Raw genomic sequence first — 27,884 nt, forward strand, 5'->3', positions numbered from 1 at the left:
GGAAAAGGTTAGATCATTAGAGTTGATTTTAATTACGAAATGTCTCTCCAGCGCTTTATCATTACAGCACTTTTCACTGTCCATCACTCCCCAGTCATTCTGGGCAAGAGCATCAGATCCCGGGCTGTCAGTGAGGAGGTGGCTTCCCCAAGGCTGGTTGGAACTGGCTGCACATACCAGGTTGACGCCCCGTTTTAGCACTGGGCTCTCGCTTCTGTAGGCATTATTCTCTCCTCCTGTTCTTAAGCCATGGCATATGGAAACCAGGCAGTGCAGCCGCAGCAGGAATGAGGATAACTAAGTGAAGTATATGGAACTTGAACATGATTCCATATTCTTTAGCATTCTTCTCTTGAGCATTCTGATCAAGTGACCTAAGGTAGCGATGAACCCATCCATGTTTGTAAAATAAAATACCGTTGAGACTCACAATTTATTGAAATTTAATGAAAGTCATTTCCAAAGAATGTGAATCCTGGCATAGTGAGGCCATTAATTAAATTAACCCGTCTTAAGAGATGGATAATGGATTGAAGTACTTTGAACACAGGCCTTCAACACCAAAATGTTTGATTTTCTTTTCTTTCACATCACATCTGTCCTGCTATCTTCTAGTCTTTGGTGAATCCTCCCATGTTTGTAAATAAAAACATGTTTACTATCATAACCTATAGTCACCTGAGCTCCCTTTGCTCTAAAACCAGGGACATAGAACGCTTTCATTTCTAATGTGTCCCTTAATTTGATGCTGCTGTGTTTCCCCGAAAATAAGAGCTACCCTGAAAATAAGCCCCAGTTAAGATGGTCAGCCAGACGGACGCATTTAGTACGTTATGACAATGTTCCAGAAGAAGATGACATGACTGTATTTGAATAAGTGTAGATTGTTGTACATGAAAAAATAAGAAATCCCCTAATGCGTCTTTTAGAGCAAAAATTAATATAAGACCCGGTCTTATTTTCGGGGAAATACGGTATAAGACCCAGTCTTATTTTTGGGGAAACATGGTAGTAAAAACAGCCAGCAGTGGTATTTACTATACAAGCACTTCAAATTCCACATGAAATGTTTAAATGACCACATAATTTTTAAAAACGCAAGAGTCCTTTACATGGGCTACCTTGGAAATACTAATCCTTTTTTTCTTACACGATGTTGCCATCGTGCTAATCATTTTTAGAATTTCTCCTTTGTAATTGCCTTAACATCCACTTGTAAGCCACACAAGAAATCAATCTTCTTGTTTTATAATCCTATCTAGTTTAACATACAAAACTGTAGCAGTGCCCCACTGGATCTCTTACTTCATGAACCAGACTTGGCTCTACTGACTTTGAACTTGAAAATGGCTTCTCTCCTCACTCATTAGGTGCAGCTGTCACTGCTGAGTGAGCATCTGCTGGAGGGGCAGAGCCAGCACAGCTCTGTTTAAAGGTCTGATCCCTCAGGGTGACCACAGGATGGAGGCAGCAGTGACTTGGATTTTCTAATAAGTCCGTATTTGTAAATAGCCCCTAATATCCATGCCTTGCAATTCAAGGGCAATTTATCATTTTAATTTCTTGGGCTACTTATTTTAATTTCAATTTTCAGAAATGCAACAAGAACTAATATCCTCCTTTTAAGCTATAAAATATTGATACACATTTCACTAATGATAATTGATTCCTGTTATACTTCGTTTTTTTCCTGTAGCCTTAGCTCCTTAAATATACCAGTAGCTGAATCAGTAATGATTACGAACCTGCTAGAACCTCATGTTTTGAGCAGAAAAAGAAGAGACAGCAAATTGCAGGCTGTGTTTGGGGCAGGGGCCACAAGGGTCAGATACAGACCACACGTCCTTCCTGGGCTCGGGACTGTGAGCAGGGGAGCTTGTCTTATGGCTACTGTGCGTGTCCCAATCCTCACCCCCAATTCTCATGTGGAAAACCCTCAGACTCGGGTCCTTGTGCTGGTCTCCATGTGATAGCTGTCTGCATCAGTCAGGTGAGGAAGTCCCGCCTTCAGAGGTGAGAGTCTAATCCACAGTGAGCTGCAGGTGTTCCTAACGATCAACTTCACCCTATGTCACACATCAGCGCATCTCAGCCTCTCAGTTCATGCTCCTGGATCATGCTCATTGTTTCATGAAAGTGACAAGAAGTACAACAACTTCTGACATGGTTTTCTGATCTATGTCCATTTTGAGCAAGAGTGAATGACTCAGACAGATACAGGACAGGATATAATTCGATCTTCTAACATCACACTGATTATCAGGAATACAAAGTAAAGGAGGAACATTGTGAAGCCCAGGATCTTGTTCATTCTCCATTTGCATGATGCAATTGAAGAGATCACAAACAGGAGCATGAGAAAAAGCAAGACGATTGCACAAAACAAGCCGTTGCTGCTGACAGGAACAGGCTGTAGTCCGTTGATGAGAGAGAAAAGCAACCAAGGAACAGGTAGGCTGCAAGATTGAAGAAACAATGTGAATATTTTTCATGTTTATCATCATCCAATGTACTTAAACGGTATTTTACAATGTACAAAGCACTTATTTTTACACACATACACACAAAATCTATGAAACAGAGCAGAAAATATTAGCCCCATTTCACAGATGAGGATACTAAGGTTCAGGGAAATTAAATTACTTCCTTGGACTCACAACTAAAAACTGGGAGAGCCTAGATTAAAACTGAATTTTCTGCGTCTGACTGTTTTTCCTTCGTGCTTCATGACTTCTGTAGGACTAACCCAGATCGGTTGTGACTCATCTGAATTTTTATGATAAGGCCCAGCTCTGGATGACGTTTCTTTAAATTCTTTCATGATAGGATTCTCCTATGCCCATTTACCTGCCCCACCCAGACATACACATAAATTCAAATGAACGAAACCCAAGTCACCATCCTCGTCCCGACATGATTGGGAAATGCAAACAGCTCAGGTGCTCTGCTCTGACCAGGCTGAGAGGAGAGGGAAGGGAACAGGTACAGGAGAATGTGGCGTTTGCCTGTTTAGACAAAATGCTTGTAGAGCTGGCAGGAACCCCAATGCAAAGGAGCAGGAACATCAGGAAGTGAGACTGAGTCACTGCTCCTTCCAACCCCACCTCCACCACCTCGGCCGTCAGCGAGCAGAGCGTTTGACTGTATTTGGTAATGGAATTTAATGGACTTCATTTTTCAATTCATCTGTAAATTCCAGTCAGTTACATTTCAGGCAGCATTTTAGTTCTGTTAATCCCATCTGGCTGTGATAAATCAAGGGAGGATACTTCGTTGCCTTGCAGAAAGTAATAACATAAATGTCCTTTTAGTCCATGTAAAATGAATGAAGCAGAAAACCGACAAACAGAGCCAACACAAGATTTTCCAGTCTTACTTAATATGCCTTAGAAAGCAACTTGGCCACTCACCCCACGGTGATATCAAATATGTTACTGCCCACAGAGCTTGACACGGCCATGTCTCCCAAGCCTTTCCGAGCGACAATCACACTGGTAATGAGGTCAGGAATTGATGTGCCTGCTGCTAGGATTGTCAAACCCATAATCTCTTCAGAAATCCCTATTGTTTCACCAACCTGGTAAACAGTAACAATAATAAGAAACCATGGCAACAGCAGGTGGAAAATCTGAGGCTCTTCAAATTACCAATCATACTACTTTGTGCAAACCCAACACCTCCCACGGAGCTCAGCACACTCCCTTGGCCTGCGCGAGGTAAGGGGATGGTGGAACCGACAGCTGGGGAGATGGACCCTAGAGAGAACAGGGCCCCTGCTCAAGCTTCAGGAAAGGACACCACTCTTGTCTAACGTGGAATTAAAGCCCATCTTCGACACCACCTCTCACTGTCATGCCAACTACAACACCTCTACTTGTAAAAGAACTGCCCCTCCAAAGATGTTCATGTAGCATTTCCAGAACCATGGACCCCTGCTAAGTGCCAGGAACTAAGGCTGGAAATGAAAGTCTGAGCAGTACGACACTGACCGTACTCTCAGCCTAGTGAAGGAGAAACGCTTGCAAACAACAATTACAGCTCTGTGCTAAGTGCAGTATTCCAGGTGGAACAGAAAAGCCATGGGCACTCAGGAAAACTGATTAAATGCCAGAAAGGAGGTAAAACTGAGCTTGCTCTCAGGAGTGTGCGCGATTCCCCAGGTGGAGAGGAGTGGGAGTCGCGTGACAGAGAAAGCAGGGAGTAAGGCTGATAAGAAATGGTCGACGGGAAGCAGATGCTGAAGGGCCCTCTATGTCATGCTACAATGGAAGACAGAAAAGCCACACATGAAAAGCGTTACAGGCACTGGAATAAAAAGGCTGCCTTTACAACCCATGTAGAAACTATAAATTCACTGGATCCTCACCATTCCCCAGGTACTAGAAATTTACCCTGAAGGAAAACAGTGTACTCGGGACTTGCTGACACAGGATTTTCGCTCCTGCTGTTCACTCACCTGGTGAGCCCACCACACCATGAGGTATGAGAACATGGCTATCCACGTGATGGATCCCAGGAAAGTGACAACGAAAAACTTCCTAGACTCCTATTGGAAAGTTTGAAAAGAAAGAAAGAAGTTGAAGGGGCAAAAGGGCTTTGGCCCTTTTGAAGGGTCCCCGGAACCAGTGATGAAATCTGCTGGAAGAGATCTGGACGTTTGAGCTGAAATCTGTTTCCACTGAGGACTCGGAGGTGGCTGGGAAAGGATGGGTTGGTGGCCCACAGGGGAGTCCAGCCAGTGGCTGTTCAGCAGTCGCCAAACTGGAGAGCTGTGCGCCTGCCCTAGAACCCGCCAGTCTAGGTTGTGGCTTGGCCTCGGCCACCTCTCCCTGCCCTCCCCCTCTCCAGCCTTTGGGTGGAGTATGCTAGTCCAATCTTTCCCTATAAATTCTGGGTAGAAATAGCACTTATTACCCTTGGTTTCCACAATATCCCTGTGAAATATCGGAGGGGCGGTGTAGTGGCTTCATTCCCATATTAAACTCAAGATACTGCGAGAGGAGTCGAGAGGGACTGGTTCACGCTGCTTATGGTGGTGGAAACAAGCACAGGCTAGGGCCTCCCAAGCCCATCGGTATGCCCACGGCTGCATGGGCCCCTCCAGAGCTGAAAATTCCACCACCACCACCACCACCACCACCACCACCACCACACCCCCCCCACCCCCCCACCCCCCCCCGCTTGTGTGGGAGTGCAGAGAGACCCCACAGCCTCCCTCCCGGGGATACGGCTGGGCCAACTCACCAGCCTCCGGACATCAGGCACAGTCAGCCACAGCGGAAACGCAATGGGTAGGAGGAAGAGGTAAATGGCCTGCTTCTGCCTGGTCCCAGGCCACTCCAGGGACAAAGGCTCCTCGTTTTCTTCCTCCTCCTCCTCCTCGTCGTCCTCCTCCTCATCATCATCCTCATCTTCACCATCACCTCCATCACTTCCCTCTTCACCGTCTGTACCTTTCTCATCACTTTCGGCTTCACCTGGATTTTCAGCACTGAATTCCTGCTGTTCAGTTTCACCTTCATCACCTTTCATTTCACCATCTTCTGCTTGGAGTTCACCTTCACTGTCATCATTTCCTTTTCTTTCTGCTTCAATTTCACCTTCACCTTCTAGTTGGGTTTCACCTCCCAGCTGCTGTCCATTTGCACCTTCACCAGGAGCTTCAAGCTCTTCACCTGTCATTTCTCCTGTGCTCCCCCCTCCAGCCACATGTCCTTCCTGCAATCCAAAGCCAACATATTAATGTGTAATAACCGCTCTGCTTGGTTTCCTTCCCAGTCTCTCCCTTTTATTTTTTTGTTGTTGTTGTTCTTCTCAGAATGAATCTAAAAAGAGTATGAGGAGAAAACTAGTGAAATTATTCAGCGAAGTTCCCTTCACAACATTCCTACCCAGTGGTTGTCCAGTCTTTGTATGATTATTTCCAGCGATGGAGAACTCATCACCTAAAGCAGCTCCTGTCGTCTTTGACAACTCTGATGAGTTAGAAGCCCACATTATACCCGGGGGCTTCCCACTGTGTACATGCTTCCTCTGTGGAGACACACGGAACAAAGCTAATCACTCTTCCACGAGACAGCGCTCTTCTCGGCATTACAGGTCCCCAGGTCCTTCTGTCATCTCCCATGCTATGGCCTAGTGCCCCCGCCCCCTCTGGGTGAACTAATTCTAATTAACTCGTCTCCTGAGGAGGCTTCAAAACCTGAACACAGAACACTGCACAGAGTCTAATAGGGCTATCACCTCAGTTGTCTTGGATACTACGCTGCCATTAAGGTTGCCTAATAGGGCATGGTATCTTTTCATGGTTACATCACATTGCTGAGTCCACTAAACTCCTGAATTGTTATATTACCTTATATGTAAAATGATACCTATTTATTGAGGATTTTATGTGCCAGGCACTATGTTAAGTGGAATAATAATAATAGCTAGCATCTACATTTCATGAATCAATTTATGATATAGATAGAATTAAAACCATCTGACAGGGCTGGCCCGGTGGCTCAGGCGGTTGGAGCTCCGTGCTCCTGACTCCGAAGGCTGCCAGTTCAGTTCCCACATGGGCTGGTGGGCTCTCAACCACAAGGTTGCCAGTTCAATTCCTCGAGTCCCGCAAGGGATGGTGGGCTCCGCCCCCTGCAACTGGGATTGAACACGGCACCTTGAGCTGAGCTGCCGCTGAACTCCCGGATGGCTCAGTTGGTTGGAGCATGTCCTCTCAACCACAAGGTTGCCGGTTCGACTCCCGTGGGGGATGATGGGCTGCGTCCCCTGCAACTAGCAACGGCAACTGGACCTGGAGCTGAGCTGCGCCCTCCACAACTAGGACTGGAAGGACGGCAACCTGAAGCTGAGCGGCACCCTCCACAACTGGGATTGAAGGGACAACAACTTGACTTGGAAAAAAACAGTCCTGGAGGTGCATACTGTTCCCCAATAGAGTCCTGTACCCTTTCCCCAATAAAAAAAAAAAAAATTAAAAAAAAAATCTTAAAAAAACAAAAAACATCTGACAGATAGAGAAACTAGGATACAGACTAGTTAAATAACTTGCCCGTGGTCCACACCATTTGTATTTGAAGGTGAGATTTAAATACGGATAATCCAACTCTCGGCCTCTCAACCACCAAGCAACCCTGCTTTGTAGATGCCAACCCCAAATGAGATTTCTCGTTCCCAAACCTCATAGTCTGGAGAGTTTGTTAGAAATACAGGTTTCCTCACCCCACTTGGAGCAACTGAATTAGAATCTCTGGGATTGAAGCCAGGAATCTATTCTAACATTCTCGCAAGTACTCCCAGTAGATGACAGCTGCAGACCAGCGTTTGAGAACCGTGGGTCGCCTCCAGGTATTCTAAAAGCCACTGATTCTGAGGTTCCTCAGGTTAGGCTCTCAGCTAACCTATAAAGAGGCGCTGGTCGAATCCCTGGAACCAATGAGCTGTGTGCTCCGGGAGTCATCTTCTGTAACAAATTTCACGACACAGCCAACCCCCAAGGGATGCTCGGTGGTTCTCAACTCGTATGTATATGAAACCATCGCCCGGAAGCTTTAAATCATCCATGCTCAAGGACCCGTCCGGAGAGTTTGACTTAGTCAGTTGAGGGTGGTGCCTGGCCATTTTTCAAAGCTTTCCAAATTATTTTAATAGGCAACCAGGGTTAAGAACCTATGATGAAGTCAAATATTAATATCTGTGAAGCTTTGCTTTGAATTGGGAACGAAAAGTGAGCTTTCAGTCTGACAGAATTCCTGCCCTCCCTCCCCAGCCCCATCAGGAGAGATGGCTTCCTGGAGACGACAAGTCACTTCAATCAATAGGGAGTGTCTGCCCAGCCCACACCCTCTTCTCCGAAAAGTGTCACCCAATAGTTCCTTCTTCCGTGTTGGAGTCAAAGTACCCCACCTTTCCCTGCCACAGCTGACTGAACACAGGCTGGATGCCCGCTCCATGCCCTGGTTTGAGAGGATTCTCTTTTGTGACGGGGAGCCAGTCACTGTTAAGCCCCCTTTGGCCTGGAGGGCTGGGTCGTGGTTTAGGGCTGGGTGTGCTCAGAAGGAAGCAAATGGAGCCAGGCCCAGGAGACGCCAAGCGACAGACCTGCACACAGAGAAGGGGGTGTGAGGGAGAGCGGGCGTGACACGCCACTGGGGTCACAGATGCCGTCACCGGCCTAGGTCCAGCTCCACTTCCTGCCCTGGGATTCCAGGAGACACCTCCGCACCCTCAATCCCTTTCATCTGAGCTGCCTGCAATGGGCCAGTCAGGATACTCACGATACCACGAAGATGTCTTAGACACTGAACCCAAAATGGCTGTTTAAGGATGAGGTATAATTGAGTGCTTCTGGGTAAATAAGAAGAACAAACAAACAGTGCTGGAACTTGCTAACCGAATGCTTATTTACTGTAGTCACTCAACTTACTGAGCCCAGCCGTGTGCCAGGCCCTGCGTTTCTCTCTGGGGGGAAGACGGACGATTCAGACTTGGATCCTGCCCTCAGGAACCTAACCACCCAACAGAGGAACTAGAGAGACTCACAAACAGAGCAGGGAAGGCAGTGATAAGAGCCCTGAGAGAGGGACAATGTACCGGGTCATTGGGGCGGGGGCGGTCAGGGAAGCCTCAGGGCACAGGAGGCATTGCATGAGCCTGGAGGGGATTAGGATGTATGGAGGGGAGAGGCATTCTCTGTGGAGGAAACCCTGTGGGCCTAGGCCAGGAGGTGGAAAAGCATGGAGACAAGAAGTCCTGTTTGGCTGGAGCATGGTGGAAGAAGAGGCTGTGACGCTGTGAAGACAGTGGCGTCAGGACTCGCGAAGCCCGACAGCCAAGGCTGAGACGCCTTGGAAGGTTCCAAGGCCTTTACCCCGCCATCCTCCCCCCTGCATTTCGAGCTGACTGGTCTCACTGTTGCTGACAGAGCCCCTAACAGTTATTCCTTAAGTTTCCACAGCATGTGCTAACCGGCAACACCTTCTCATGGATATTAGGTCCCTCATACTAGGGTGTTACAGTGAATTAACCGGCCCCATGATGTATTTGATCTTCAGAGAAAGGGCAGTGCTTACCCCTGAGAATGAACCTCAGGAAGGAAGCATTTTGGTCAGCATTTCTGGGCCTCAGTCTCCTCCACCAGGGAGAGGCTTGTGCCTACCTGACCGCCAGGGTCCTCCTCCTGATCCCCCTGGACGTCTGGAGCAGGGGCTGCTGTGACCGTGGCCGCAGGGAGTTTGGCTGGCTCTTCCTCTTTAAAGGATAAACATGGGAGAGGTCAGAAAAGTGCCAGGTTTGACGGCAGCTGGCAGAGACTGGTGCGAGTGGCTGCAGGGCTACTGGACTTTCCACTTGAGGGTCTCAGAAGATTTGTCTGGGGCATTGCTTGTTGATAGGAAAAGTAACATGATATGATGTGAACTGTTATTGCCCTGTCCACAGAGATATTACAGAAAAGAGGACAGCTGGGAAGTGGCCATCTTTGCTCCCCCTGTATTCACAGACATTTCTGTCCAGGTCAGTGTGGCTGTGGGGACAGAGCCCCAAAAAGCAGTTTCCAGGCTCTCGGCCTCACAAAGAAAGGTGCTGGCTCAGGTAGTAAATGGCCATCGACTGTGATCAAATGGCCATCAGCTGTGGCTAGTTGGCGGTCAGCTGTAACCAGTGAGCCATTAGCCATGAATATAACTGCCGTGGCTAGGCTAGCAGGAAAAGGGGGGGCTAGCAAGAAGATGGTGGCTGAGCCTGCAAGCGGCGCAGTGAGGGTTGAGAATTGTGTGGCTCCTGTTTCTTGTTTCTCCAACCCAGCCGCCAGCGAGAATATAGGAATGACTCCCCTACCTATGGCTCCGTGGGTGTTCCTTTTTGGCCTTACCATTTCCTGCATTCTTATGTGGGGAGCGGGAGCTGAGACACCCCAGGCCGCCCCGCACGACACATGGCGAAGTCGGCAGGATCCCCTGCATGACAGTGGCCAAGGAACAGCTTGGGCATCTGGAGCAGAGAGAGGACAAAGCCCCAGGCCGTAGGGTCTGACCTTGCCCCCTACCAACTGCATGGAGAGGATCCTGATGATTTCAAAGGCAGCAGCTAGGAGGCCTTGGAAAGTCTGCAGAGCTGGGTTTAGCTACAGGCTCTCTCATTTCTTGGCGGTGTGGCTTTAGGCAAGTCACTGGACCTCTCTGAGCCTCCCTTGTCTACAGAACAATGACTGCTGCTCTACCTCCTTCCAAGGATTGCTGAGTACATCAGGCAGGCCTGGTGTGCTGTACGGAGCCCACAGGGCAGCAGCTGTCACACTGTCCCTGTCCCAGCTGCCACACAGATACTGGACTTCTGTGTCACCATACTCCTGGTAGCCTTCATTCACTGGGGTTGCTGGTCTCAGAACAAACCCCAGCACAACTGCTCTTTTGTAGAAGTGGCGGGAAGAAGAAATAGAGTCTAATTTGGGCTGAGATTTAGCAGAAAAAAGTGGGTGTTCAACGACTGCCGACCCCATCTAAGGAGAGTGCAGAGGGAGCTGTCCAGCACTGGCCTCGGGAAGGGGGCTGCTGGAGCGCAGGCAGCACCGGACTGTCACTTCAGCCGATTGGCTAAGACAGCCCAAGAGGCGGCCTCAGTCCCTGGCCAACAGGAAGGAGGAAGGTGGCAGGAGAAAACCCACTGGTCTCGCCATCCTCTCACCTTCTGGTTTGCTCTCTGCTTTGGCCTGAGGGTTGGCTTTGCCCTCCTGATTCAAGCTTTCCTCCTCCTCGTTCTTGGAGGAGTGTACTGCGAATGAGAAAGGAAACACATGTGGGACCACATATCCTCCCCACGCCCGTCAGCCGGCTGGTTAGAGCAGCTGAAGCAGGTGGGGAGAGGCTGGCCCTGGGAGTTGCGCTGTCTGGATTCCCGCCCAACTAGGCTTCTTCGCAGTGCCTAGTTCCCAAACTTTTGTCCCCAACTCCCTGCACTGTCACTAACTGGCTGGGATCTTGGGCAAGTCACCTCCCCTCTCTAGGCCTATTTCAAATAACATGGGTACTTTTGGGGACAACAAATATTTATTTCCTTTGTGATCTCACGTGATGACCGCTAGAGTGCTGAACTGAGCAGAATTCTCATCCAGGCTTGGTGGGAGAATGCCGTGATTGATCAGGGATGTCTGCAGTGGGCAGAGAATGGAGAAATAACGGCAGGGAGGTGTTTTTGACACCCGTGGGCTGAATTACCGGCAAGGTCCTTAGCAGTGTACTTTCTATGAATCTACTAGAAGCTTTGCTATAACTCTAGGCCATGAGCATGAGCCTTTCCTCTCCAGTGGGAAAGGGGAAATAGCTGCCACCAAGCTCCCCGCCACACCCTTTCTGACTACAGACACTGGGACCCGAGCAGGACCTCCTCCCAGATCCCTGCGCACACACTTGGCCGGAGCTCAGGGCACCATGCACACAATGCTGCTGCCTGATTTCTCGGCAAGAAAAACGGGAAGGCAACTCTCTTTCAACGTGACTATGTTCCAGACAAATGCAAAGTGCTTTACGTGTGCAATTTCAGGTGGGAGGCTCAGAAACTGAGGTACAGGGGTTCACAGCCATGTAGTCTGGGAGGGGTGAGGACCACGGCACATGTGATACAACAAAGTGGTGCCATGGAGTCTATTCTAGAGTCCAGGCTGGCTCTGCCCTGCGAGCACTGAGTGACCTTGAGAAGCCCATACCCCTCTCTAAGCATCAGTGTCCCCTCTCTAAAAAGGCAACACCATGGTATACTCAGAGCAGTGATGTGGGGTCCATGAGACAAACTAAATGAAAAGGCTTCCATTGCTGCAATTAAATATTCCCTTAGTTCAGACCCTGGAACCACACAGCCTGCATTTGAATCCCAGTTCTGCCGCTTGCTAGGCACGGGCCTAGCTGGGTGATTCCTTAACCTCTCCGTACCTCAGGTTTTTCATCTGCAAAACCTTAGACTTGTTGAAGGAATAAATGAATCCATACGTGAATGTGCTTGAAACAATGCCGGCACCTGGAAAGCACTATGTCAGTTTTCGCTGTGACGACCATGATGCACTGACAACAGTAGTTGAGAGCAGCTGTCCCACCCAGACTGCAGTGCTGAGGCCCCACATTCCAGGGGGTTTGGGTTACAGAGGGACCCTGGGGATCCTCTAGTCCATAATCCAGGTGCAATCGGGGAACCTGGGTGGATCCAACTCTGCCGGGGTCCAGGAAGGGCAGGAAACATAAACAGGTCTGGAATTTCCTCCTCTCCACCTGTCTCCTAAACTCTGAGCTGGTTCAGCCGCCTCTGGTCCTTTGCATCCACTGCCTCCTTCATCCAGACAAGTCCAGCGCCCTTGGACTTGATCAAGCACTGCAGTTTTCTGTTGAGCAGCATGTAGCTATTATCAAAGAAGGGCTGCCCTGCTTCCAGTCCTGGGGCTGACAGTATCTGCTGACTGTTGGCCAGAGGGGCTGAAAAGAAAACCAAGTTCCCCTCTTTCCTTTTCATCCCTCGTCACACACCCTAACCTCTCATTTCCCATGATCCTGAGGAAAGCAGGTCAGGACCTCTCTCTCTGTTTCTCTCTGTCTCTGTCTCTCCATCACATACACACACATGAAATCACCAGAAGAGGCATGGGATCCTGGAAAGGTAAAGCCCCTTCTCGGGGTGAGAGTTTACACCACAGATTGGCTCTGTGGAAGAATCGGAACACGTGGAAAGAGTGGAAACATCTGGACAGCCGTTTGGAAACAGCATATGGAAATACAAACATGTATCTGGAAAGTCTTGGGGACAAAGGCCTTCATCACAGCCCCAGTCCCTCCTGGATGGAATCGGGGTCCGCTTCTCTGAGCAGGACTGCACCCCGAGCATGTCAGCAGTCACTCACAGTGAGGCCGTTCCATGCCCGCCACACATGCCCACGATGGACCGTGTCTTCCTCGGGATGCCGGTCCCTGGCTCCACCACAGCTTGTTTTCTCACCCGGCCCCTCAGCTCTCAGCACAGGGGATCATCTCCTTAGTATCAATCTCCTCTGACCTCAGCCTGGCCCAAACGTCACATAATCCTGTTAGTACAAGGAGGCCAGCTGGCAGCTGTTGGTGGCAGTGGCCCAGGCAAGCGGCCCTGCGATCCCACTGATGAGACGTCTTTATCTAAAGGGCTTTGCCAGAGTCGGTGATCCCACAGGAGTGGCCAGGCGTCACCCACAGATACAGCTTCTTCATGATGCCCAGGCCGGGTCCGCTGCCAGCACTGACCAGGCACAGGCTGCCAGGTGCTGCGTCCTCTGCTCTCAAAAGCCCAGGCTACTGTTTCCCCGGAGCTGACACTTGGGAGTGGCCTCTCTCAGTGTCTGCCAAGGCTCACCTGGACGGTTTTCCAAAGAAGGTTTGATCACCTTGTCATTGACCCTGCTTTTCACAATACAATATACTTGTTTTAAACAGCCAACAACCCAACATTGTGTCTGAAGAAGAAAGTTCAGGGCCTGAGGAAATTCTAAGCCCCCAAACTTTGTCCCTGAGCCAGAAAGGTCAGTCAGGATGGTCCCTGGGGCCCAGGAATCTGTCTCTGGTTTCATGTTCAGCTCAGTCCTCAGCCTTCCTGCCCAACTGCAACCCCGACCCCCTTAGCTTCGGCCCAAAGGCCAACCTGCCCTTGATGGGCCTTCCGCCGGCTCTCAGTTCTGCAGCAGAGCCCCAGAGAAGGAGGGGCTCAAGGAGAGCAGGCGCACACCTGAGGGGGGCCTTTTGAGGGCCTGAGAATCATGTTAGGGGCAGCTCTCTGGGGAAGGGGACTAGAAGGCAGGACTCGGTAACATGGATGATGAAAATATCAGTTGCCCCCATCATTTGTCAAGTCAGACATCAGCCCCCACTGTACTTTGGGTCCTCACCACCCCCAGAAGTGGTCCTGGCAGCTCCCAGGATGTCCTTTGGGATCCCCGGCTGGGGAGAGGGGTCAGCAGGCTTCCTAGGACAGAGTTAAATACAGAGCAAAGGGGGGTGCCATGAGCTTCCGGCTATGAGGCCCGACAGGAGGTGCCCCAGAAGCGGCCCTGGCCAGTCAGCCTGAGCCCAGCTGCCTGGCTGGAGTCAGTGGGACACGGGGCTCAAACTGGGGTGGTGGGCTCTGCAGGGACATCACAAGGGCAGCCCCAAAACAGCCCAGTGCAGGGCACACGGCACTCATGGCCGCACCAACTGCAGGTGAACCCCTTCATGTTACAGGGAGGGCCACAGAGGCAGGGGGTGGCGGGACGTGGATACCCAAGGACGTTCGCTCCACGGGCGCCTCCTGGTCAGTTCCGTGTCTTGGTCTCTATCCCGTCACTGACTGTACCGACCACTCTCACTCTCGCTGCTAACTCTCTCTTCCCGCTCCACCCTCACCCCAGCCCCTGCCTCCCAGTTGCCCTGCTGCAGGAGGGAAGGAGGGGACAGGGAGAGCAGCAGGTCTGGGGAGGCCTTGCTTACCTTCCCCCATGGGGTGCAGGCTGTGAAGCAGGAGCCGGTAAACGGTGCTGCGGACAGTGCTGTTGTGCAGAGAGGCCGAGCTCCTCCCTCGGGTCAGCACGGCCGGGAGCTGAGCAGGAGAGAGCGGCACTGACCTCAGTGGGCCCCGGCCCAAGCCGGGGCAGGAGCCGCCGACGGCCTGACTAACCCTGCCTCCCTCCCCTGGAGATCAGGGCCGAAGCGCGGAGACTTATCCTGGCCGCCTCACTCCCTTCACCTCAACCAAGAGAGTGACACTACTTTCTTTCTCATCCTCCGCTCAACGACTCCATGACTGACTACGTCTACATACTGAATAACTCCCCGAGGTCTCAGCAAGACCTTGGAGCAGCAGACAATGTGTGCGAAGGATAACACATGACCAAAGGTGTGTCCGTCCCCCCAGCACACCCGCCTGGAAACACACACTCACCCACACGACACACAGTCAGACCCACTGCACGCGGTACAGCCTCTGCAGTCCCCCAGCATGCCGGTGCTCTACCATGGCCGCTCCCAGAGAGAAGAGGCTGTGATCCTTCTACAGAAAAGGACATGCAAACGCAACGAGGCCAGGTGGCTCGTCCAAGGGCACGCAGGGTGTCAAAGGAAAGTCATGACTAGCGCCCAGCTCGTCTGATTCCCAGTCCAGATCTTTCATTTCTACCCACGTGCTCCAGAGACCTTCACAGGCACACACGTACACACATTTGGAGATGCACACACACATGTGACACACACTGATTCATAATTACACAGACAGAGACATTATCGGATTTACAATGGAACTTCCAATGACAGACAAACCCTCCCTCATTCCCTCCATCCCCACCTTCCGCCTTCCCCATCCCTCTGGCTCTAAACTCTTCTGCCACCTAGTGGCTGTGGTAACACAGTACTTACAACAGGCCGGGGGATTTTCTTTGGATGGGGGAGGTTTCATCCAGGCCCCGCCCCTCGTCTCTGAGGTCCCCATACTTCTCCCCAAATACCCCATGGGCCAAAGGCAGCTAAGACACAGTTGTTCAGAAACCTCCGACTCCCCTGCCCCTCGGGCCCCTCCTGTGGTTCTCTTAGTTCTGCGCACTCCAAAGCGACAGGTAGGTAGTAGGCTTTTAGATCAATCACAGCATGCCGGGACTGGAAAGGTGGACTTGACTTCATCTGGTCATTTCACAGATGCAGCACGTAAGGCCCAAGCCCACACAGTAAGCTAGTGGCAGAGCGAGCAGTGACATTCTAGGCTTATCTCCCAAACGACACCTCCTCCAAGGCCACCTGAAGGTGAGGGTCCCTCTGGCAAATGAGCCCGCTCCCTCCCTGGCTCACCCCGGCAGCACTCCCAGCAGCTCCCAGCCCAAGATCCCCGGCCCAGGGCCCCAGTGCCCTGCGTCTGTGGATGTCATCTGAGACCCCGCAGTGTCCTCACTCGGCAGACTGCACATGGCACCCACCTTCAGCTTCTCGTCATCCTGTAGCTCATCCACCGCAACAGACCCATCACCTGGCTGCAAACAGGGACAGGAATCACAAGGTGTTTGGCGACACCCTCATTCTTTGCCCCTGCTTCCCTTTCTTTCCAGGGAGCCCTCAGCTTGGCACACAGAGACACACCCAGAGAGCTGGCCTTCCACAGCCGGCACACGTTATTCCCAGCCAATTGTGTCCACTCACTATGGCCCAGGGACACCAGCTGGCTCTTAGCCCCTCAGATGTGCCATCCTCTTCCCCCACCTTGGAACGCTCAGCCGTCATAGGGCGCCTGGCTCATTCTCTTTTATAGACTTCTGTCCTTTTCCTTCATAGCACTTTCCCGGATTTATTTGTATGTTATTTGTATGTTAGCAAACATGCAAATAAACCGACTGCCCCACTAGCATCTTGAAGGCAAACTGCCTAGTTCATTCACTATGTTGTGTGTCCAGCACAAAAACACCGCCAGGAACTTAGCAAGGGTTTGATAAATATTTGTTAAATGAACGGACTGCCTTCTAAATATACCGAATCTCTTCCAACTCTGATTCCCTTGTTCATGCCTTTTCCAAGTGCCCAAAATGTCTTCTCCATCCCTCGGTGGCTAGCAAATTTTCAGAAAATTCAGGGTGAAATTTTATATCAAGTTTTCCCAAATGGCCCCTTCCGCCCCACCCTCATTTCAACTTACTATGATACATCTCTTTTTGAAAGTGGTCTAACAACAGTGAGCACATTTTGTGATACCCAAATCTGGCTCTGTAATCAAGTAAGTGCATGGGGAAGTTATAGGGCAGCCAGCTGGGAACTGGGACAGCTGTAGAAAATCCAAGATGAGCCCCTGTACTTCCTGTCTGGACCACCAGCTTGCCGCTTTGTATTTACTGCCTTGTAATAAATACTATTCAAACTTTTTTAAAAAGCCATTATGTAACTTTTCACATACATGAGTTGTCTACCCAGCTAGACTCCATTTTTTGCCATGCGATGAATGTGTGATACAGTCATGTCTGTTCTACTAACCTGTTGCATAGTGTCTTGTACACAGTAGGTGCTCAGTAAAGGTGAACTGAATGCAGAGATACTCCCAGCTGTCCTCCAGGGCTGTCTCCAAGTAACAGGGTCATTAATGGCTGTCCCCACCCCCCAGCCACTGTCTTCACCTTCCCATTGCCTTCTCCACCACACCAACCTCCGTGGCCAGGATTAGAACCGGAATTGCTATACTCCCTTCTCTGTTCGGCTCAGAAAATATAGAAAATACTGCCTGATCCAGGGCTACCCACCCTTCCATTCACCCACTTTGTTCATTCACTCAGTTCTTCCTGCCTGAGCACCTGTTTGTTTACATGGCTCTGTGCTGGTGCTGTAAGGATACAAAGACATTTAGGACATGGATTTTATGTCCGGAAAAGAATTGAGACCAATGATAATACAAACACATGACAAAGTAGAATGTGTTTTAAGAATGGAGGGGCATAGATTAAGGTGCTGTGCTGGGATGGACAAGGAAGGCTTCCAGAAGTATATAGAATTTGGGTAAGTTGTGAAGGATGGGGAGGTTTGAATGCTCAGATACACGCCGAATGAATGAATAAATGAATGGATGACTGAAGGAAGGAAGGAAGGAAAGAAAGAAGGAAGGAAGGAAGGAAGGAGAAAGGAACAAATAAATATACAAATGAATGAAACAGAGCAGAAATAACCAATCTGAATATGAAGGGGGGCACTGTGGATTTTCTGAACAACTTCCCTAACTCTTTCATGATGAACCTGTAAACTTACTGGGATACTGGAATCTATAACGCTGAACCCCACTGGATCACCCATCTCCCTATTTATCATGACCAACCCTCATCCAGTGAGGTCTTTTTGGAAGCAAAGAACGATGAGGGGCCAGGCTACCCTTTGGGATGGCTGGTTCTGTCCGCAGAGGGGCAGGAGAAACTCACTTTCATCCCATGATGCACACGGCTAATGATTTCTCTGCCATTCACATTTATTCAAATCAAAATAACTTCTCTGTGGGATCACTGTTTATTGCACACATCTGTATCTTCTAACCTCAACTCCATGAAATAAACAAAACTAGTATTATTATTGCTATTTTGACAGGTGCAAAAACGGAGATGTAGAAAGTCTATGACTTGCCCACCTTTACAAAGATAATGACAACCCCGATCTCCTAATCTCCATTCAAGGTTTGTTTTGTTGGGGTTTTTTTTTTTTTTTTTTTTTTACTAAATCACATTTCTCAAGCATACCAAGAAAATGAGGTCCAATCTATGTTCTCTGGTGGCTCTTTTCAAATTATTGAGGTAAATGGACATGAATGTTTGTCTGCATTAGAGTGTCGGTGATGGGTCTATTTCTGGGTAGCAGTACCAGAAAGTAGGTGCTCTCAGAACAGGCCCTTCCGACAAACACATTCCCACATCTGCCTCTCACACCACACATTATCCCTCCTCTTTCCTCCACCTCATCACCCCACCTCGGCTTTCTGCCTGTGAAAACTAGCCAAGGGGCTAAGGAACCTGAAGAGGATGTCTTCATGCCAGCCCAGCCCCGGGCAGCTGTGATGCATCTAGCTGAGAAGGGGCAACGGGAACTGCTCCCGGAGACCTGGGGAGGCCTACAAGGCAGCCCTTCAGCGGGCTTGTCCTCGAGTTCCAGTTTCTGTGTCCCACTGATGGAGCAGTTAATCATCGGCCTCTCCCCTTCTAGACCATCCATGACATAGTTCCAGAACCACACATTTCAGTCTGTGATTTTTTAAAACATACTCGCTCCACAGATATTTCCTGAATCCCTGCTCTGAGTCCTGCCTTCACCCAGTTACACTCCAGCAGGGCGCTTCTTCACTGCAGCCCTCACTGAGCACAGACTTGCATGCTGATCCCCTCACCTGTCCAGGCTAGAAACCCAACAGGCTTCCCGAATCCTTTCCTCTCCTCACAGCCAACGTCCAATCAGCTGCCAGACCGGGTTCCTGAAAACCCTCAAATTTGGCTTCATCTCTCCACTCTCCTGCCCACACTCCTGCAACGGCCTCCTGACTTCTGACCTCTTCTGGTTCATTCTCCACCCCTCAGCCAGTGATTTTCTGAGCAAAGCACGTCATGTCCTTCCCCTGCACCCTGGGGGCCCACTGTCCTCAGGGGGGAGCCCAGAGTCTTTGGCTGAACACACACCAGCCTCCTGCTCACCTCCAGTCCAGCCCTGTCCAACAGGAATAGAATGTGAGCCATACACATAATTTTAATTTTTTAGTAGCCACATTTTTTAAAAGTAAGAGAAACAGGTAAAATTAATTTTAATAACGTACACTATTTAACCTAATGTATAAAAACTATAATTCAATACATTTTTAAAACATTAATGAGATATTTTACATTTTTTCATCCTAAGCCTTTGAAACCCAGTGTGTATTTTATACTTACAGCACATCTCAATTCAGAGCACTAGCTCATTTCATACGTATGACACACATACACATACATATGTATATTATATATAATTATTTATAATATAAATATATATGTATATACTGGATGCCCACAACAGCCTCCTAACTGGACTCCTGCCTGCACCCTTTTACACCTACAATTTACTCTCTGCACAGCAGTTAGGAAGCTACCTTTTACACATGGCTCCTCCTTACAACATTCCCTATGGAGCTTCAAATACAATCCAAACTCCGTGTCTGCTCACAGCGCCCTGCATGCAGCAGCTCCCACCCTCTTCCCAGCATGCCCTGTACCACTCTCCCCTTACTCACCAACCACACTGGCCCCATTCTCTCCTCCAACACACAGAGCTCTTTCCCCACTCTGAGATTTTGCAAATGCTGATTCCTCTTTGGAATTCTTCCCCATAGAACATGGGGTGTTTCCCCTCTCATTCTGCAGATCTCGACTTGGACTTCTCCTCTTCCAAGAGGCCTCCCTTCCTCTCCCTCACGAAAGGGGGCCGCTACCCCCACTCACTCCCCATCACATGCACTGTTTATTTCCTTCATGGCACTTGTCACACTCTGAAATTATCTTCTTAATTTATTTTACTTGTTTATCATCCATATGTCCACTCATCCACATTAAAAAATTTTCTGTTGGATTTATGTTTCCAATTTATACGGGTGGGAGAGCATCTAGAAATCATGCTGTTCCTTGTAGAATACCATGAATATCTAATTTCATACTTAATCCTATCATATACACTAGGAGAAAATACACCGTGTTGCATGGATGCATGTAAAATCTCAACTATAAGCATACATGCTCCCATGAAAACAAGATATTGGACCAGGCATGATCAGATGTTTGAGTTTTTCTGTGAATATTTGTTTGTTTCCTATGCATTCACTTTGGCATCTACTAGCACCCACTAGCAGGGGAACACTAAAAGCTTAAGAAAATTTTACAAAAGAAAGCCTTTAAGTTGACAATTCTGTTCTTACCATCTTTTCCTGACAACTGGGGGGAAGCTGACTATTATTCGAAGAGTTAAAGGAGGGAAGCCCTTAGCCGGGCTAGGATGGGCTGTTGGAGAGCACAGACTAAATTGGGGTGGGGGGGAGGGCAGAGGCAGGAGGGGCCCTGGTGGCTATCCACACCCTCCCTGTCTCCACAGCAGGCAGCTGGCAGTACAGTAAATGTCAACCTGTCAAGAAACCTAAGGGGACACCAGGTTTGCCTGCTTGCGGGCGCTGTTGGTTGGTTTAATAAACAATCCCACCAGGAAGCAAGCAGCCCCAAAGGCATTTAGGAAACAGTGGCAGTTTTCCTCCAGTTTCACATTCTGAAGTACTTTGGGGGTAGAATGTGGGTACAGGGTTTTCCAAGGGGCCCAGACCCGACTCGTTCTCTGCCTTGCTTCCCTTCTCATCACTGGCACCCCAAAGGACTGTCTTGCCAATCTGTGTCTCATGCAAATGACTGGTGCTTCCTGGCTAAGCTCGTAAGTCTCTCTAAAGATGGGCCCATCGTCCTTCAAAACAGGTAAGGCTTTCCGTTCAGCAAGGCTAACGCCTTAGTTTTGCTGTTTGTTGGCTTTCTGTGAGTACACGTGGTCAAGGCGTGTCAGACAGGTATCATTTCTGGCCAGAACAAATACAATGAGAGCTCCAAACTCAGAGCAAGTTTCAGAGCAAGCTACGTTAGACTGTGTTGGTAACTATACAAACACTTACCATTTCCTTATTGGGGTAGTTCCTTAAACCAATCAACACATGTCAGTTTGACAATGTTAGCTAAAATATGTTAGGATTTAATTTTTATTCAGGCTGTGTCAAAAGTCTCTAAAATAGTTACTATCGTATTTCCCCGATAATAAGACCTAGCCGGACAATCAGCTCTAATGCATCTTTTGGAGCAAAAATTAATATAAGACTGGGTATTATATTATATCAGGTCTTATATTATAGTAAAATAAGACCAGGTCTTATATTAATTTTTCCTCCAAAAGACACATTAGAGCTGATGGTCCAGCTAGGTCTTATTTTCGGGGAAACATGGTATGTGTCAATGTCTGCTGCTATGTCATTTACTTTTTTCTGAAAATACTCTGAGGTAAATTCTGATTAGAATCATTCTCCCCCACATTTTTATCCTGGTTCTAGATTATTAGAGCAGAATAAAAAGTAAAGTGAAAGATCCTCCAGCTCAGAAACTCCACAGATACCAGTTGGGTGCATATTCAGTAAGAAAATGAATCATTCTCTGCTGATCTTACGTCTCCAAATTGTTCGGGTAGGAAAACACTTGTGAGTATGTTGCTCTTAGTAAAAAGCACCACGTGGCCATCCCATTAGTCTCCATACTGTCTGTGCTGCTTTCACACAACAGAGTGGAGTAGTTGTGACAGAGACTGTGTGGCCTGCAAAGGCTAAAATGTTTACTCTCTGTCCCTTTACAGTAAGTCCGCCAACCCCTGCATTAGTTCATCTCATTTACTTTACAGATGAGCAATCTAAGGTCTGGATGAAAAGCAAAGTGACTTTGTAGCACTTTGCATGGTGTTTCCTTTATCATAGTTACTCTTGTCTATGCCTGTCCTTTCTACTGGAAGGGACACAATCTTTTTATTTCCCACACTGCTTTTCATTTAAGTGCTCAATAATAAAGATTTGTTGAATTGCATTGACTTGCCCAGGGTAATAGGATAGTTGGCAGTGGAGCCCGGGCTCAAACCCAAATATACAGATTCATGAGCTGTGTGACTTTGGCTGAGTTAATTATCCTCTCTGAGCCTCAGTTTCCTCATCTGCAAGATGAGGGTAACAATCTATTCCTTGTAGGGTTTTTACGAGAAGTTGTGAGATAATGTATGTGTGCAATAGGCCCTCCATCAGGATGCATTCCCTCCCCCACTCCTTTCTCTCTCGAAATTGTTAGGGTTCCCTGAGGAAACGGAACCAAATAGTTAGAGAGCTTCTGCTAGAGATGAGACCCTGGGCTCGGCCCTTTGGGAGATAGGAAGATTGTTTCCCCATTTAGTGACAATGATGAGCCACCCCCCGTCCATCCCTCACCCCAGGCTGGCAACAGAGGAAGATGGTGTCTTTCTTGCTCCTGTTTCTCTCCAAGAGGGAGTGAATCCAATTGCCCTCCACTTTTCTTCCCACTGCTTAGGCTTCCTGAGCAGCTGTAGCTCTGACCTCACCTCCCCGACCATCCTGCCTGGCTCCCTACCACCCTATATGGCCTGGCCCCACTTCTCTCTGACTTCCTCACCTGTGGGGCCTGGCTGATTAAATAAGCCCAGTCTCCCCAGGCTCCTGCCTTCCTGAGGTGATGCTCAGAGATGGGACCCATTAGTCAGGGAGAAGTAATAAGTCAGTAAAGTGAGAGAGAGCAAGGCATATTCATTTTCATAGTTAAAAGTAAAATAATTTACAGAGGTGAGTACACACTCTTGCATAAACTGCCAAAATGAATATTAACACCGTTTACTGGATCAAAGATTGGATTTTTACAGGATTGCTTTATGAATTCAAAACAGAATGACTTGGTGCAGCCAGATGGTTCAGTTGGTTAGAGTGCGAGCTCTCAACAACAAGGTTCCCGGAATTAAACGATGACTGGACTTGGAGCTAGGCTGCACCCTCCACAATTAGATTGAAGGACAATGACTTGGAGCTGATGGGCCCTGGAGATACACACTGTTCCCCAACATTCCCCAATAAAAACAAAACAGAATGGCTTGCCCTCAGTCTGTCAGTGGAACACAGCACAGGATACTGATCTCCCTCTAACCGGTTCGATCATAGGTCTTGGCCAGCCAAACACAGACATAAAGTACAAGCAAAGGCCATTCTTTCTCTCTTTGGCTATAAAAAACGTGGGGAAAAACTCCAAATCCATAGTTTTAAAAAAATTTTCAAAACAGCTTTTCAAAACAGCTACAGTTCTTGAGTTACTTGGACTAATTTTCAGCAGGCAGTGGTTAGTGCTAGAAAGTCCTAACTATAGGTTTTTCATTTGAAATAAATATAGATTTGCTTTCAAGTATAGCCAGGAAATTCAACCTGCTTTTAAAAAATAATGTTGTTAATTAAAAATCATCCTGGATCTCTTCCAACAAATAGCTAAGAACAGAGTTGTAATAAGCCCCACTCTCACTGGTTGCCAAAGAGCTGCTACGAAAGCCCTTGAAGAGTCTGTTAAGTAGATTATAAATTCTCTTTTGAAATCATGATTACACTTCACTTCCTTGGCAAGCTTTGCTTTGATGGTCTGGCTCTGATGAAATGGAAATCCAGAATTTGTAGAGTTTAAGTAAAAACAGAATGCCTATGAAGGATTGGGAGGCAAATCAGAGGCATTTTGAAAACCGCTGCCTGATGTCTACCAGGCAGTAGATGCTTTTCTCAGAGGAGAATACCAGGCTTCATGGCCACCCTCGTCGAGCTGCCTGAGAACATTAGGAAGGAGCCCCATTTCTTCACAGGAAGTAATGTAACACGCTGAGCCCCCCTTACTTTTTTAAGGCTCTGGCTTCTGGAGCGGTAGTCTGGTGGGAAATAGTGCTGAATGGGGAGTTAGGATACTGGATTCCAGCTCTGGTACCTGCTGGCTGTTTTACGGTGGTGTGGGGAGCCATGATTTCTTGTTATTCTAAAAGCCTTGCAGACTGGCTCAGTTTATGATTAACTTGTTTCAGCTTCTAAGGCATTATCTCTGCCTGTTCCTGGAGGGTGCTTGCGAGCTGCTGAGAAAGTAGGTGGGAGTGACCGGTTCTCGGACACTGAGGACTGAAGACTAGCAGGATAATTGGTGGGCTTTGTCATGAGATAATGACTTGGGAAAAGTTTCAAGGATTTTGTATCTGTATGTAAAAGTTATAAATTTGCTCTTGATGAGATAATAGCATTGAGGTTTGTTTAGTAGTTTCTGCTTTTCTGTGTTTTAGGTAAAAGATAACTTTCTGTGATGTAATACATTCCTTTATCTGCTGACTGTTAAAACTGCACGTATTCTTAGGGTATATAAACGGTGGTAAAAAATAAACTCGGTGCTTCAGCATCACTGGAGACCGGCCGCATCATCATAATTGTGAGTGTCTTTATTTAATTCCCACTCCCCCTTTCAGGTTCTTCGTTAATTCGTGGCTGCTGGTCGGCCACACGCTGGGCAGCACATTTCTCCGTTTTGGGTAATCTGCAAATGTGGCATGTAGAGCTCGGCTGACCAGATCAAATGGCCACTGGGCTGGGCCTGCCAGAACTGAACTCAATTGGACACAGGACATTACCAATGAATGTTAGAACTAAACAGGACCTTTTGGTGATCAGCTGGACTTTGTCATTTGTCCCAGAGATAAAAAAGGATCTGTACAAGGTCATAGAGTCAGTTAAAGGCAGGATCAGATTAGAACCCAGGTTCCCTGACTCTCAGTTCCGTGCTCCAACCACATTATCTCAAAAATTCCTAAATGAAGTACACTTCATCTCCTTCGCATCACACATCTTCCAGACATGTTGCTGAGTTTGTTCTCCATCTTGCCCACTCATCAAAACTGCTCTGGATTAAGTAGCTAAGTCCTTCCACTCTTTGCACGCAAAATTCTGCTTGCTCCAGGGGCTTCTCTGAGACCTGAGACAGGCAGGCTATGAACGAAACTTTGCCCAAACTCAACCTTCAGGAGCAGGAGAGAAATGGGGGCGGTGTTCCCGAGGGGGCCCTCACTTTGGAATCTCAAGGAACAAACAACTTTGAGATGAATTTTCAGAGATTACTTCCCCAATTCAATCTTCCAGGTTATTGAATCATGCAATAAATTTAGGAGGAGGGTCCCACCTGGGGACAGAGAATTTCTTGGGAAGGAATTTTGGGGCCAGGAGAAAGCCCAAGGGTTAGAGCTCCTGGTATCTGGTCTCCAGTCAGAGCAGAGACAGGGCTCTGCGCCCAGGGCTGATTTGTCTGGGTAAGTGGAGCTCCCATCTTCTCCAACATTTTAAAAATATAACAAAACCCAAAAAATGCCTGCCCGCTTCTCAGACCCCAACTAAGCCACCAGACCCTCCAAGTATGGAATGTGAACAAATAAGATTAAATGAGATGAGGGTGCTAGAGAAAGCCTAAACACCACGCACATGGAAGAGATTATCATTTTTTCCCTGCCTGATATCTTCTTGGACATTTTCCAAAGCCCAGCTCAAATGTCACTGCCAAGACCAAGTCAGACCAACTTGAGTTCAAATCCTGGCTCTACCACCTATTTGCTGTGTGACATTGAAAAGATGGTTTAATTTCATTAGGCCTCAGCTTCTTCCCCTGCCAATGGTGGATCATAAGAATAACCATGGTACAGGGTGACTGGGAGATAAACCAAGGTCACGCTTGGAAAGGCCCCAGTGTGGTACCTGACACAGTATAGAACTCTAAATGCTGAATGGAGAGCAAGGGAACCAGAGCACCCATCTCTTGAGGTCTGACCCAGCACTTTCCACTCTTCAGTCCCTGCGTTCCCTTCCCCGTTTCCCCCGAGGAGCGAGAGAAGCCTCAGCTGGCCTGGCCTTACCTGGGTGAGATCCCCCAGAGCCATGACCTTGGCCACCGGCCTCCTGCTGAGCTGCTCCTTCAGCCAGAGCTCGAGCTTCTTGTTCCACTTCATGGTGAGCACATACAAGGCATAGGCCAGCAGCAGCAGCAGGCTCTCCCACCAGAGGACAAGGCTGTCCAGGAAGAAGAGGATGAGCAGCAGCAGGTCAACGATGTAGAAGGAGACGTCGCGGAACAAGGGCCACCAGGTGAGGCTGAGGATCTCCCGGGAGAAGAGGGCACAGGTGCCGATGACAAAGAGGACGTTGAACACAGCAGAGCCCACAATGGTGCCGATGCCCACGTTGCTGTGGGAGATGAAGACGCCGATGAGGGAGGTGAAGAGCTCCGGGGCAGAGCCTCCGGCGGCCATGAATGTGGCTCCTGCCACATCCTCAGAGATCTGCAGCTTGTCTGTGATGACACCCAGGGCTGGGACAAAGTACTCGTCACACACGATGGCCAAGGCCACAAACACGTACATCATGCCAAAGACGTGCAGGACCACCCAGCCCTGCCGCCGCTCCTCCACGCTGAACAGGTCTGGGGGGTACTCTGCCTTGGGGTGGTGGTCCGGCCAGCTGGGGGGCAGTGCTGAGGGACTGGGGCTGGGCGCCTCTGGGAGCAGGGCCGTCGTCGGGCGAGGGGTGGGGGTGGTGGGCACAGCGGGGGCTGGCTCCACAGCCACACACTGGCGGACCTGGGTGGTCGGATTTACCCTGACGTTGGGGGCTGCTGAGGTGCTGGGGGCTGGGGGTGGTTTCTTCGCCAGCTCCCAAAAGGTGGCGAAGAATATTCCAGGGGTTGGTGCACTCGTTCTGGATGAGGGGTTTCTAACCTTCCAGGCAGCAGCAGAAGCTTTGGTTTCTGCTGGGCTGCTGCCTGCCATGGTGCTAATCGTCACTTGCCCCTTAGAGACAGCGGCAGTGGGCTCCAGGACTGTTCCCTGGGGAGTAGTCAGGTTGTTCTTTCCCACGAACCCCCAGGGGTTGGTGGAGCTGTTATTGTCCACTCTTCTGGGTGTAGTCAGGGTGTTCTTTTCCACCCTACTTGGAGAAGTCACGATGTTTGTTTCTGCATCATTTATCGGGAAAGTTGGGGTGTTATCAATTATTTCCTTGAGAGTAGTTGGGGTGGTTTCTTCCACTATTCCCTTGGAGGGGTTGGTCTCCAATATTTTGTAGGTTGCCATAGTTTCACTATCTCTCACTGTTGTTCTGGGGGTGATCCCATGGCTCCTTATCAGTGTCAAGAGTGTGGCTGGGACATAACTGTTTACTATGCTACCAAGTGGGGAGGGGGTGAATTTCTTCACCTTTCCCCTGGCTTGAGTTGGATGGTAGCTCTTCGTTTCTCCCCTGGATGTTGTTGGGGTATAATTCTCTATCATTGATCTGCTTGAAGTTGGGATGTAGTGATTCAGTACTCCACTAGCTGTGGTTGGGATATTTTCCTTCACTCTTTCTGTGCCTGCTGCTGTTGGGCTATAGTTATTTTGAGGTATTGTTGGAGAGAGGTTGGCTGTTGTTCTGGGTGAATTGGGGATGTTCTTCATCGTTATGCTGCGCATTGCTTCATCCCTGCCCACTGTGGTTTGGGGCGCCAAGGTCTCACCCTCCACTTCAGGGCTCGCTTTTGGAGGGTCACTGCTCACCATCATCATCTCCTCGTTGGGAAGGTCCCGACTGGCCAGTTTTACAGGGTGTTGGGAAGAGACTGCTGCCCAGAGTGAGGGGAGGCCCTGGGGGCTCCTCAGGTGCTGATAGGTGGAACCAATGACCAACATGCCCAGTAGGAAGAGGAAGCGACTCCAGCGAAGCCGTTTGAGCCGGACTGACCGCCTTTCCTGCACCCCCATCCTGTCCCATTTCCCCAT

General features: G+C 48.9%; 1 protein-coding gene across 3 annotated transcripts; it reads right to left on the reverse strand.

Moving 5' to 3' along the window:
- Window positions 1–943: 943 nt before the first annotated feature.
- On the reverse strand, window positions 944–27,884 carry SLC24A1 (solute carrier family 24 member 1). Of its 3 annotated transcripts, XM_033107060.1 has the most exons (9): window positions 25,989–27,884; window positions 15,950–16,003; window positions 14,478–14,586; window positions 10,690–10,776; window positions 9,164–9,255; window positions 5,245–5,718; window positions 4,457–4,546; window positions 3,411–3,577; window positions 944–2,456 (listed from the first exon to the last, which is right to left on the reverse strand). In XM_033107060.1, the coding sequence occupies exons 1-9, from the start codon at window positions 27,882–27,884 to the stop codon at window positions 2,207–2,209; spliced, it is 3,219 nt and encodes a 1,072-aa protein (XP_032962951.1). In that variant the 3' UTR covers window positions 944–2,206. The 3 variants fall into 3 exon arrangements, with proteins under 3 accessions (XP_032962951.1, XP_032962952.1, XP_032962953.1); XM_033107061.1 differs by lacking the exon at window positions 15,950–16,003; XM_033107062.1 differs by lacking the exon at window positions 4,457–4,546.

Source organism: Rhinolophus ferrumequinum, chromosome 6 (assembly GCF_004115265.2).
Source record: "Rhinolophus ferrumequinum isolate MPI-CBG mRhiFer1 chromosome 6, mRhiFer1_v1.p, whole genome shotgun sequence".
Classification (NCBI taxonomy): Eukaryota; Metazoa; Chordata; class Mammalia; order Chiroptera; family Rhinolophidae; genus Rhinolophus; species Rhinolophus ferrumequinum.

What these genes read in the sequence shown, in the direction of transcription:
- SLC24A1 (XM_033107060.1), bottom strand. Translation starts at nt 27,884, where the DNA reads ATGGGGAAATGGGACAGGATGGGGGTGCAGGAAAGGCGGTCAGTCCGG. An exon ending in CTCTGGGGGATCTCACCCAG is followed by an intron (nt 16,004 to 25,988) that starts GTAAGGCCAGGC and finishes CCCTGTTTGCAG; the next exon opens with CCAGGTGATGGGTCTGTTGC. An exon ending in AGCAGAGAGCAAACCAGAAG is followed by an intron (nt 9,256 to 10,689) that starts GTGAGAGGATGG and finishes TATCCTTTAAAG; the next exon opens with AGGAAGAGCCAGCCAAACTC.